Source organism: Pavona decussata, unplaced genomic scaffold (genome assembly GCF_977016875.1).
Source record: "Pavona decussata unplaced genomic scaffold, jaPavDecu1.1 SCAFFOLD_19, whole genome shotgun sequence".
Classification (NCBI taxonomy): domain Eukaryota; kingdom Metazoa; phylum Cnidaria; class Anthozoa; order Scleractinia; family Agariciidae; genus Pavona; species Pavona decussata.
Window position 1 is genome coordinate 635,209 of NW_028145442.1, and position 13,170 is coordinate 648,378.

The following is a 13,170-nucleotide window of genomic DNA, read 5'->3' on the forward strand; positions in this document are numbered from 1 at the left end:
TTCTCGAAAGTTCCGATAATTCACCTGGCCCGTTAACTATTTTGCGTGCCAAGTTTTCCTTAAGTAAGGTTGCCATCCTTGTTGATTTTGACAGCTAAATTTCAATTCTTTGTTTTGTGTACCAAATTGGCAAATTTGTTGTAAAAATTGACATCAGTGGTACCTTATCGGGCATGGTATGTTATTGAGGCTTTCGAGAAACGGGCCCTTACACTGCGGTAACTAACACAGGGGGTGTTATATTGTGTTATATTGTTTTCTTTCCAATCTTTTCAATTCCTTACAAATGCCGGTTCCATTCTTTCGACTCGTTGCTACGCATTCCATTTCACCTCTCTAGTAGTGCACCATAAATTGTACAAATAATTCCAGAAACTCAATTTTTTTTTTCATGTCTAGTTTCATGGGCTAAATTACAGACGCAAGTTTCCAAAAAGTTATCGGCCATATCAGCTCTTACACTAGCTAATTGCTGAGGGCAGTAAACGAAAAAGTATTGCGTACAATAAGTTTTAACTATAAAAGTTAACGTTAAAAGAGAACGACGTTTCGACCGTCCGACGGTCATTTTCAAGTTCAAAATGAGAAGTAAAATATGTGTTTATATACAATTGTGAAAAAACTAATGAGATGCTGACTTAAAAAGCTCTAAGATATTCACATCTAAACAATATTAAAAATAATAGCGTGAATGATAAATACAAAGGAACGCTAAAAACGATAAAAGGTATTTGCTTCAAAAGGTATTTAAAAGTGAAATAATTAAACAAATAACTTCGCGCGGATCGAGTCGCATTGTTTGACTCGACTCGATCCGCGCTTTAGCGTTTTTAGCGTTCCTTTGTATTTATCATTCACGCTATTATTTTTAAAATTTTTTTAGATGTGAATATCTTAGAGCTTTTTAAGTCAGCATCTCATTAGTTTTTTCACAATTGTATATAAACACATATTTTACTTCTCATTTTGAACTTGAAAATGACCGTCGGACGGTCGAAACGTCGTTCTCTTTTAACGTTAACTTTTATAGTTAAATCAATTTCGAAAAACTTGTTGATTCGTACAATAAGTTTACCGAGTAAAATGAGAATAGGACGAGTTATTTCCTAACTGTGTTCAAATTGACTGCAGATTGTTCCTGAGCCGAGGAGCTGACATACATATCAAGAACAAAGACGGCTCTACTCCTCTTGAGGTATAGCTACAGTTTGGGTTTGTAAAAATGGTTTCTGTTGTTGTAACAGTGCAGCTTTTTTTTACCTAAACTTGAAATAAAAACATAGATTGAATGTGGGACGATATTTCGATGCCTTAAATTACTTTAAAATCCTGGCTATTGGACCTCTTATGTTTATTTTTGTTAACTTGGTTTTCATATGATCGCAAACGATCGCAAGATCGCAGGAATTGCTCACTTGCGAGATCGCAATTCTTTATATATAACATATATTCAGTGTAAGATTTAATTGTATATTTTAAATGTCAAGGCTGTAATATATAACAATTTGAAAATTTTGAAAATGCAAGGAAATGTGAAATAAAAGTTGTTATCGCAAATGTACGCAAAGAGCTGTGTTTCCATGTGATCGCAAATTATCGCAAAAAAAAAGTTATCTGCTCTGCCTTCAGTCTTCCTGGACAACGGAATTGGCCAAATATGAGCTCTTATCGTATGAGTTTGGATCGCCTGCTCGCAAAACCATTTTTTTCCATAATGAGCCCAGAATCGCAAATGAGCACTGTGATCGCAGACGATTCCAAGCGATGGCAGAAGTTTGTTTCCACATGATCGCAGTATTGTTTACAGCTGCGATTCCGTAATCGTTTGCCGGGAAGACATAGAAATCAGGCTTCAGCAGTACAAGCTATTAAGGTCAAAGCAAGTACTTTCTCATCCGTGATCGGGAGTATAATTAGGCCAATAAAGAGAATATAACTCGCAGTTTTTAATCGCAAGTTAGTAAGGTGTGTGATTTGGGAAGATAATGGTCATGCCGTTGGGATATCATCATCGGCCAATGAGGTCTCATTTCATTGGAATAGTGCTAATGTCAAATTAACCGGAATGCATCGTCGGTATTTGTTAAGTTCTTTGATGAATTTTCAGGAATGAACAGCTATGGCGCAGTGCCTCCCCACCAATTTGGCCCGGCTTTAAATTCTGAAGTTGACGCCATATTTGGTTTGAGTTTGTTGTTATGTCTGGTTCTTCTCCGAGGATTTTTCTCCGGTTCTTCTCCATTGTGTCGTTAAACTAGTGTCTACAGATTCGCCTGTTCTGTCTTTAAAAGAGTGTTGTTGTTGTTGTTTTTTTTTTGTTTTCAAAATAAAACCTTTGAAATTTTTCAGCTTGCCGATCCAGAATCAAGAGGGTACTATTTATTGAAGGGGAAAGCAGAATTAGAATCACATCAAGCACACGTTAGGCCGCGTATCTTACACAGGTGAGGAAAAATGTGCATTTTTGCCTTTAGTGTAATAGCACAACATCTTAATTTCTTTCGAAAAATGTTGCGTTCTCCTGGGGAAATCAAATTGGAAGATTTAGCAGAATTCTGCCAGCTTGCGCTTTGAGGGAAAAAAATTCTGTCATGCCATCTTCTTTTTGTACATTTTTATGTATACAGCTATTTCAATTAACGTTGTCGGATTAAAATCAAGCTAAAAGACAAGACGGCAATGTTTTGTGGGATTATTTTTTGTGAATAATTTCATCAAAATCGTCCCTGCACGTGTAGGTCATTGTACTGCTAATTACAACCAATTGTTTTCTCCAGGCATGACTGATTTTGATGAATTTATTCATAAAAATCCCGCGTAAACTTTCGATCTTGTCTTTTAGCTTCATTCTTTGAACCGACAACGTTAGTTAAAATGACTGTATATAAAATAGATCATACATATCAACTAAAAATGAAGGAATAAAAGAGAACGAAATCACAGTTTGCGGCAACTTAGGCAGTTGCTTAATTGCCACTACTTACTTGACGCAACTGCCCCTTAACTGCAAACATCTCTCTTTCCACATCTGTCCACGGTTGCAGCCCTGTTTTGTCGGTTTCTGTCGGGTTTTTGTCACGCAAAGTCAACTTTTTCACGTAGTATCAGCCTTGCAGTTTGTGTTACAGTTTATTTTTGGCTGATTAGATCTCTTGTAGATCCTACGTCAACTGACAGCATTATCGTTCGCGGTCCTTTGCAGTTTTCACGTCTCTTTTTTAACTAATTTTCCCAGTACCAATCGTAATACTTTGGTGTCACAACAGCTATTATTCTTGCAAATTTAGGGAAATCACTTTTGATCGTGAACGAGAAAATCAATCAATCAATCAATCAATCAATCAATCAATCAATCAATCAATCAATCAATCAATCAATCAATCAATCAATCAATCAATCAATCAATCAATCAATCAATCAATCAATCAATCAATCAATCAATCAATCAATCAATCAATCAATCAATCAATCAATCAATCAATCAATCAATCAATCAATCAATCAATCAATCAATCAATCAATCAATCAATCAATCAATCAATCAATCAATCAATTACCCACGTAACATCTATGAGCTAACAAAAGCTCGCTCAAAATACTTACGTGCATCTACAAGTTTCACAAGTGCACTTAGTTTCAGTTACTGGAAATCTTTGGCCAAAAGTGGTGGAAACCCTCGTGACATAGCCTTTTTATGTGCCTGTATTTTAGGTCAAATAATAACGGAGCAGATGGTGCTACCTATGTTTTGACATCTGCAAATGGTTAGACCCTCACCTGGCCACATGGAAATGGCGGTCCCGTTTCATTGCCTGTTCGAATTTCAAATGGAGACTGGGAACGAGTTTTTAAATCTTCGTTTACCGTAAAGTTCCGATAGTAACTACCCTCCGAAAGTAATGTCAAAACTTTGTGGCTTCTAATAAATCCCGAAAATAGCGAGCCCCGAAAGTAGCGACCCCCCCCCCCCCCCAAAAAAAAAAAAAAAAAAAAAAAAAGTAGCGAGACTATGTTGTTTAATTACGTTATACACATACCGAATGCCTTTTATTGTTTTCCAATCCATAGTCAAATTTTTAATGTACAATACTAATATCTTCGTGCATTGACAAATTGGTCACGATAAGGCACTTTACAACAAAGGAAAGCCTTAAGCCATCATTCGTCCTTGACATCAGTTCACTGATGGCGTAATGTGAAAACTAAACTGTTTTAATTTCGTATTTACAACAGGAACGTTTCTTCTAGCCTGCGAGGGCAGACGCCTTTTTCCGGCTTTTGTTTCAAAAGGCGGAAAAGGCGTCTGCTCTCGCAGGCTACGTTTCTTCAAATTAAAATTGAAAACACTGTATTCTGCAGTATAAAACGCATTGGTGTGTCATGAACTAAAACCACTGAGTTTAGCTTTCCTCCCCCGAGTCAGAGAAGAATTCGATTTCCTCTACATCGGATGATTCATTCTTGCGGTAGTCCGGTAGACCTTCGATGTTGATTTCACTGTCCCTGCCACCAGAAATTGGCGGTGCAATACCACATTTCACAAATGAACGGATAATTATGTATTTCAGCCGACGCGAGATCTCTTGCCATGCCGTGCCCACCCATTTCGTGAAAAGCACACGCCGATCACCAGCGCTTACTTTTCCACTCGTAAATAGCTCTGTATTTGCGAACAAGTGTTCCGTAGTTAGTCTGTCAACACTCTTCTTAAATTCCGCATTGAATGCAGCATCGAGTGGTTGAATCTTGCTCGTTGCGCCTGGAGGTGCAAGTCCCAGTGTCGTCTGGCACTCTTGCGTCAGAATGGTCTTTATTCTGTCTGTTGTTTGAGCTCTGTGCGAATCATATATTTTTCCATTTCGGAAAAAAGAGCTAGCGCTAGCTTTGTTTCCTGGTTTTTGTTCCCCGAAAATAACGACCACCCGAAAGTAACGAGCCCCAAAGGGTGCTACAAAGTAACGAGGGTCGCTACTATCTGAACTTTACGGTAATCTGAAATTAGAGTAAATCACGAGAAAGATCACATTAAAATTAGTCAGTTTACCAAGTTTGAAGTTCTATCGTTAGATTACAATCATGTAGAAGGCTTTCAAAAATCAGAAAAAAAAATTAAGAGACTTTGTATGGATTTGGGAGACGCCAACTCAGAATTAGAGACATTTGTATGTTATTTGGGTGACGTTTGACAGGTCACAGCCTGATTACTACGAAATGAAACATAACCAAACTCTTGTGATCTTTCTGGTGATGGGGCATTTCGTCATATGACGCTATTTGAACGGTGTGAAGAACTATGGCCAAGTCCCTTTATGAACTTCGGCAATTTAGGTACATAAAAGAACCACTAAAGAGGTAACGCACCCTAGCTGTGACCACCCTCAGTGCCGGCATGCAGTCGGCTTGGCGTGATTCTCTGAAAAGCTTGAGTGAATGAGACCACAACTCTGTAACAGCCAAGTGCTGGGTAACACGAAGACGTAGTCGTGAGTTGTGCATTATACAAGTGACAGAGTTTTGTATTTCAAATTCACAGTGATATTTCTCGTGGACAAGAAAACGTGTCAATATCCTGCATAAATGAGGTGAGCATTGTGAGGAATTATTCCTTTTATTTGTGTAACCATAGCTTGTCATGGTAATAGTATACAGCGGAAGCTCTCTTAACGGATACTCTCGTAAGCGGACAGCTCTACTTATGACCACCTTCACAAAACCCCATTTGAACTCCCCTACAAACTCTGTATTTACACATTCCCGTAACCCGCCGCGGACACTTTCAGGGGTTACGATTTAGACTTTTCCTTTGTTTTTAAACTCCCGTAAGCGGACACCCGAAAGGAAACATCATTAGCATCTGAATCGTATTTTAATCCTTCAACCTCACATCGCTGTTCGTCACAATGATTTTACAGTGCATAAATTACAGTTATCGCCATTGTCGCGCCATTGCATTAGGCAATAAAACAACAACAACAAAATCATTTAATACGGTGGTATTTTGTTTTCCCAATGTTTATTGTTGGCTGAGCAAGCTCCCGTAAGCGGCCATCTATCCCTTACATTTCTAATGTCCGCTTGCGAGAACCATTCTTGTTAGCGGCCAGATCCAGTTACGGACACCTACCGTCCCCGAGGCTGTCCGCTTACAAGAGCTTCAACTGTACTATAAAAGTACAATAGACTCCTGCTTTCTTGAATAACCAACCGTGGTATCAATAGCTCTTCCAGTTTCATTGCTTAAAGCAACGTTTTAATTCCTTGTGCGTTCTATGTTTTGCAGGTCGATGACGAACCATTTCCAGAATTTAGCTTTATCAAGGAATGCTGCGAGGTTGATAAGGGAATGATCAATTGGAGTATTACAAAACTGGAGGTATTTCATGGCAGTGAGAAGTGAAGGGCAGTTTCTTGTTGTCTGATTTAGCTTTCCTGTTATCCGAGAACTTGAAAAAGTCGTATTACCTTCCAAAAGCTAGAACGAGCTATGGAATATTCAATATAAGATATCAAGGCCCATCAATATGGAACATTTATGGTACATTTGTAAATATTTGTTTTCAAAAAAATGATAATAAAGTTGTTTAAATTTTTCCAATTAAACGCCCCTTTTTATATGTTGTTTTTTATTTTGCGTTACTGGTTGTTGTTGTCTTTATCACAGGGTTGTCAGTGTGGGAGAATCTGCCGAAGCGGCAAATCTTGTCGCTGTTCTAAAAGGAGCGAACAGCAAAAAATTTGGTACAACAAGGTATGTGAAGAGTAACGAGAATCACCAACAGCACTATATATGTTATTGAACTAGCGTAATTAAAGCTAAAAAAAGTGGACGTCGCCGAAATGTCTTTGTATACGCTGATATGTTTCTCGCTCATTTTTAGAAAGGAATGTTAAAAGGCGACATCCAGGAGTTTGACCGGCCGCTCATTTTTGAGTGTAACAGAATGTGTTGCTGTTGGTCAAACTGTAAGAACAGAGTTGTTCAGAAAGGAATGCAGTATCCACTACAGTTGTACAGAACGCTTAGGAAAGGTACGTTACGAGACCATTATAAAATGTACGCCATGAAACACTTTCACCTCCCACATTTACTGTCAATTCACGTCACGCGTGACCAGTATTTCCGAGAATGAAACGAACACTCGAATTTCTCTTGGTGATGTCCGACATGTGAATGGAATGTTGAGCATTTCTCTGGAAATCTTTCCGAAAAAGACGCATTAACAGAAATTGGGAAACAGTTGTTATTCTTGAAATACCTAATGCTGTTATAGAGAGAAAAATTCATAGCTTCATAGCGTCAATAAACTAGGGAAATTTCTATGGGAACTCTGAAATCTCGTTGGCGATGTTCAAAACTGACATGTAAATTTTAAAACTCCGTTCAAATTTCAAAAATACGGTTCACGCGTGACGTGATTGACTGTAAAACTTTGCGTTCTCTTCCCTTCTGCATTCTCTTTCCTCACTTCTCTTCTCTTCTCTTCTCTTCTCTTCTCTTCTCTTCTCTTCTCTTCTCTTCTCTTCTCTTCTCTTCTCTTCTCTTCTATTCTCTTCTCTTCTATTCTCTTCTCTTCTCTTCTCTTCTCTTCTCTTCTCTTCTCTTCTCTTCTCTTTTCTTCTCTTCTCTTCTCTTCTCTTCTCTTCTCTTCTCTTCTCTTCTCTTCTCTTCTCAGTACTCTGTGGTTAGTTTTCTGTTGTAGTTTCATTGATAACTTTATTGCATTGAGGGTGACAGACGTTTATAATTGTTGTTGTCGTTAGGATGGGGAGTACGGAGTCTTGCCGATATTCCACAAGGAAGTTTTGTTTGTGAGTACACGGGTGAACTGATACCAGACAGTGAAGCAGACGATAGAGATGATGATTCGTACTTGTTCGACTTGGATTGTAAGGTATACATACCAAATGTTGAATGTATTTTGTTTTCAGTTGTAAGAGCGTTTTCTCTCTTAACTGTTAACCTCTGTTGATTTGTCTTTTTTCAGTTTTAAGAGCGTTTTCTCTCTCAACTGTTAACCTCTGTTGATTTGTCTTTTGTTTTTAGGAGAGTACGCGTGAATTGTTCTGCATTGATGCCAAGAACTATGGGAACATCAGCAGATTTATTAATCACTCGTGTGAACCAAACATCTTTCCCCTACGTGTATTTATTGATCACAGAGTAAGTGCTTTGGAAAGAAGTGATCTTATTAGATCGTTTTTCAACTGAGTGTCGAAAGTAATTTCGTGTTTGCTTTGGTTTTGCTGTTCTGTACACTGTGATTGTTTAGCAAATTTTTCGCCACTTTTTCAACTAATTGAGAAGCCAAACACAAACCAATCGTGACTTGTTCGCACGCCTTTTCCCGCGGCTTTCGCTGATAGCCTATATTTGCTTCGAGTTCTAATTGGTTCATTGCGCACAGGGCGCAGAACAGTCAAATTTGATGTAACTTCCGGCTAAATTCACTGCGAAATTGCGCTCCAAATTGTGTGTCGATACAAGAACGTGATCAAACAAAGCGTCTTGAGATCTTATTACGCGTCTGTTGAAAGATTACATGGCCGGCAATGGTCGCCTGTGGGAAAACGATCGTTGAAAATTCGGCGACGTCGGAAAAGCGAAGCTTTTGGAACGAAGCACGAAATGCCAAGAGAAAAAAGAGACCTCGTCTCTATTTTTACCCTAAGCTCACCATAATAATCCCCTTAGTAGACCATAGATGGTAATAAATATGAGTAAATATGTTCACTGGGATGCAGGGCATTTGAGAGAGAACTAATGGCAGTTCAAAAATATCCTCCAGGCAAATGCGACACGCTTGCATATTTTGGTTCCTGATATTGTTATTTCTTTTGCCAGGACATTAGATTTCCGAGAATTGCTTTCTTCGCTACAAAAGATATACATCTACATGAAGAAATTTGGTAAGGAAAACATAAGAGGGCGACGCGTCTGGCAGGAATGCTGATTTTTTATTGGTTCACTGCATTACTTGTATATGTGATATCTTTGGGTTTGATTTTTCAAAATGTTATTCAATTTAAATTACCCTCGGTAAGTGTTTATGGCGCAAGGTACGAGTAATTCAAATTAAAAATGGCGTCTGCTTTAGTTTTTCCAAGTTAAGGTTCTTACATAAATGGTGCTTAACAGAAATGTAGGCTATACAGGTTCTCATTTTCTTGATAACAAAATAGTATAGTGGCTGGAAGAATTTAGTGGTACTATGTAATGTGTATCGTAGTGCAATAATGTGTGCGCTTTAAATTATGTCTTCTTTATTACCATGAAAATAAAGAGATCCTAGTTTTCGTGTTGTATGAATTGTTGGCCTTCTCCTATGCCTGAGAGCTTATTTTATTTTACTTAAAAAATCTTAAAAATAAATTTTGTAGAATAACAACGTGGTTTAGATTTAAGACCTAACAGGTTCTTATATAAAGGGTGTCTAAATTAGAAATTTTAGCCTAACAGCTTCTTAAAATTCAGGTTCTTACTCGTGGGTTTTTACTGTATCTTTGTACTAATATTAAGCAATAACCTTTCTAACTTGATCATTCTCTTTATATCCACAGTTTCAACTACGGTGACAGATTCTGGTCGGTTAAACGCAAAGAGTTTTACTGTGAGTGTGGCACCGCAAGCTGCAAGTATCGCAGTCCCAACTGTTAGCCTCAGGCGCACTGTGTTCTTCTGTAGTTGGTATTCTCATCCATACGTAGATATTCTATTTTTCTTTTTGTTTCACAAGTCGTAGGTTTAGGTCTTCTGTTGACACGTGAACCATGAAAACGGTTATTGTAAGCTCATAATTTCCAAAGTGGATATTTTTGGAAACGCTGTTTACGCGTTTTCGTAATGAAACGTAAAAATAATTTTTTCTTAAACGCGGCCTTAGTTGTGTCATTCAATGAGGGGAACTACGTTCCAAGTTGTTTGAAGGCCGATTAATACTTATCTCGATGATATTAGATTTTAATCAAGGTGTAAATAACTCACTTTCTGTACTGATTCTAAACTACCTAGTATTGCTATACAACCGGTTTAACACCGAATGTTGGGCTTAATCCTCCTTTAAACAAATGGCCGTAGACAATTCATTTTCTAACCCAAGTGTAACGAGATTCCTTTATTTTTAACACATTTTTTTCCTTATCTATAACTGTAAAGTGGTGGACTTTTTTTATTATGATATCGATGCCATACATTTCTTCTCATTCCATGTCTCCGGCTCAACAACTTTTAACTATATCCGTCATGTTACGAAGACATTTATCTATTTATTCTCGTTTAGTTGTGTGTACCCACTTTATCATTCAATACACATTACATGTGAACTCTTGCTACGGCATCCCTTTACTTATTTTCATTTGAAATTAAAGTGTTCTAATATATTTTATTTCCTGATTCAAGAATATGTACTTATTTTACGTCCAGAATAAAAGTTATTTTAGTCCCTGTCCTATTTCTGTATCAACACAGTGATTGGTTTGGAGGCTTAACCATCAACCCGCATTACGATGAAGTGTCGTTTGTTTTTTTTTTGTGTGTGTGTGTGTGTGTGTGTGTGTGTGTGTGTGTGTGTGTGTGTGTGTGTGTGTGTGCTGTGCGCTCCTCGCTTTTCGAGTTATTAACCTCTTATTCTAAGAGTCCTGAGAGACAAATTGAACGACTTTCCTTAGAGGAAAGCATTTATTTTCAGCTTTGATTAAATAAAGTAAAAAGCAAGCTTGACATGACTTGAAGAAGAAGAGGGTTAATATGTGAGCTCTGCAGTGTTGAATTATTTTGTCAGACGTGTTTATGCGGTAGACAACACAATGGACGACTAAAATTATTTAGAAAAGTCTGTAGTAAGATCTTTTATCTTAAATATTTTTATATCAAGGTATTCTAGCCTTTTGTGTTCTTTAAAAAATGTACCGAGTGACATGCATGATCATGAAAATAAAATTGTTCTTTTGAGTGGTTGCTGTTTCGCTTTTCTGGGGGAGTTGAATTTCAAGCAAATGTTGAACGAGGATTTTCAAGTTTTATTTTTATTCATTTAAATATCCCACCAATATCTATACCTTGTTTTGTCATATTCATTTCCGTACGAGGCTTGGCAAACAGTGTGAAGATCTTTATTGTGATATCGAATATTTTCCAATCCTTCCGAAATTAAAACCTTAGCATCGGAGGTACTTCGTACTATTTGCACGATATTTCGGACAATGTCCAAAACCATTGTGAATGATATATTGTGGCCAATAGATCCCCGGGTCTGTTGTTGCCACGGCTCACTCATATACGTATTGTTTGATTTTTGTTCAGTAATTTTCTAACTTGGCGAAAATTTTAAATTATCCTCAAACAGTCAGATTAAATTTAATATAGGGCTTTTTAGCGCATCACCCCCCGTCAGACATGATCGACAGTTTTGCGGTTTAAAGCAAATAAATTGAGTGCGAAGCGTTAGCGCTTTGATCTAAATCTCATCAATGTGAGTAAACTGCCGTCGAACGGAAGTCTAAAGCAATTATCTTTATACCCTCAAGGATATTCAGCTGCTTTGGAAAACAAATAATCAGGAAATCAAAACATCACCGGGATTCAGTGTAGCGGAAAGGAAAAGTGCACCATAATCCAAGATCTGAGTTACTCTGTATTTCAAGGACCTTAAGATTTTCTGAAGTTATACTTCAAATTACTAATATTACGATGCTAATGTTATCTACCCTTGACTTGGTCTTGATACCCGGATATGCAATAATTGTGGTTGTCGGACTGGTAGGCAACACCCTTATCTTAACAGTTGTGAAGAAGAAGCGGTACATGCATACAACGACAAACTTTCTACTCGCCAACCTTGCTTTGGCTGACCTGTTCACGTTACTTTGGTGTATCCCAGGAATCGCACTGCAATACACCACTCACCCAGACGGTGTGCTTGGGGACATACTGTGTAAGTTCGTCACCATGCATCATCTAGCTGGGATATCACTTCTTGTCGCCGGGCTGACATTAGCCTTGGTTTCCATTGAGCGGTATAACGCTCTTCTAAACCCTCTGAATGTCAGTTTGAGACTCACCCAGGAAAATGTGAAGTACCCCATTGCCATCATGTGGATTTTTGGATTTATCTTCGTCCTACCACTTTTCGTCGTGGAGCACTGGGACGGGGCTCGTCGGATCTGTGTGTTGCATTGGGAAAAACCGTCTTCAACCGTTTATTTTTCAATGCTCGCAATTCTTGTGACAGCCGCATTTCTCGTTGTTTGTTTCTGCTATTTCAACATCATACGAGGTTTGTATTTTACAAAGGAAATCTGCGCAGAATATTCCACGCGATCTTTAAAAGCCGAAGAAATCCAAGCCAAGTGGAAAATCGTCAAACTGTCCATCACAATAACGATCATATTCATCGCTTGTTTTTTCCCGTTTGTTATCGCCTCCGCGATCGACGTTTCAATAAGAAGTACATTTTACAGAATCGTGTTCTTTTTGGTTTACTGTAGTTGCTGTGTAAATCCAATTTGTTACGCGCTGCAAAGCTCTAACTACAGAACTGCGTTCAGGGAAACCATTAGAAAAAGATCCGCCGTTACTAAAGAAACCGAGCAGGCGGTGTGATTATCTATCAGGCCAAAAGTGTGTAAGGAAAGACTTTATAAAATGGACTTTATAATGCTTTTACCCGTAGATCGGTTACGCACCTAAAAGTTACAAGATCAGTCATGTCGAACGCTTGTAAATAGCCGACTGGTCTGCCTCTGCCATTTGGGATTTTTGACCCGTTCTGTTGAATTTGGATTATAAGTTTCCTATCATTTGAGTGGAGTGCCTGAAAACTAGCTTGGTATAGCTAAGTGCACCTCCACTTTAAACAAACCATTTGCATTTTTCTTTTACGATATTTAAAGCTCAAGCCATGTCAGCGAGCTGGATTTACTGAACGAATCAAGTGTATTTCACGATAAACTGTATTAGAGTAGTTTTAATTTTTTCGGGGCAACACAACGCTTCCCAGTAATGTAACTTCTTATTTTCGAAAACCAATTACCGACTGAAGGTAACTGAAATGGAGTGAGTCATAAAACTGGCAAATAAGTAATTAAATATATCCACTATCATAGTGATAAGGAAAAAACCTCATTTGCATTTACTTTCAACACACTTTTACATTCGCGACTACAAAACTGAGT

General features: G+C 38.0%; 2 protein-coding genes across 5 annotated transcripts in view; both read left to right on the forward strand.

Moving 5' to 3' along the window:
- The window catches only part of LOC146486905 (histone-lysine N-methyltransferase EHMT2-like), a 47,734-nt gene extending 36,783 nt beyond the window's left edge, over positions 1-10,951 (forward strand). For 3 of the 4 annotated variants that reach the window (XM_085090423.1, XM_085090407.1, XM_085090415.1), the window contains exons 17-26: positions 1,132-1,195; positions 2,350-2,444; positions 5,534-5,582; positions 6,281-6,373; positions 6,662-6,748; positions 6,879-7,029; positions 7,762-7,892; positions 8,045-8,161; positions 8,843-8,907; positions 9,559-10,951. In XM_085090423.1, the coding sequence (XP_084946549.1) occupies positions 1,132-1,195; positions 2,350-2,444; positions 5,534-5,582; positions 6,281-6,373; positions 6,662-6,748; positions 6,879-7,029; positions 7,762-7,892; positions 8,045-8,161; positions 8,843-8,907; positions 9,559-9,655 (949 nt within the window). In that variant the 3' untranslated portion in view covers positions 9,656-10,951. Of the gene's footprint in view, positions 1-1,131; positions 1,196-2,349; positions 2,445-5,533; positions 5,583-6,280; positions 6,374-6,661; positions 6,749-6,878; positions 7,030-7,761; positions 7,929-7,985; positions 8,007-8,044; positions 8,162-8,842; positions 8,908-9,558 lie in introns of those variants that run through there. The other variant, XM_085090430.1, reaches the window with a different exon arrangement.
- A 648-nt stretch (positions 10,952-11,599) lies between these two features.
- On the forward strand, positions 11,600-12,598 carry LOC146486907 (somatostatin receptor type 5-like). Its single transcript, XM_085089818.1, has one exon. It carries the CDS (start codon positions 11,687-11,689, stop codon positions 12,596-12,598), a length of 912 nt encoding a protein of 303 aa, XP_084945944.1. The 5' UTR covers positions 11,600-11,686.
- Positions 12,599-13,170: the final 572 nt, after the last annotated feature.

Bases quoted from the DNA above. Each gene is read 5' to 3' on its own strand.
- LOC146486907 (XM_085089818.1), top strand. From the start codon at position 11,687: ATGCTAATGTTATCTACCCTTGACTTGGTCTTGATACCCGGATATGCA.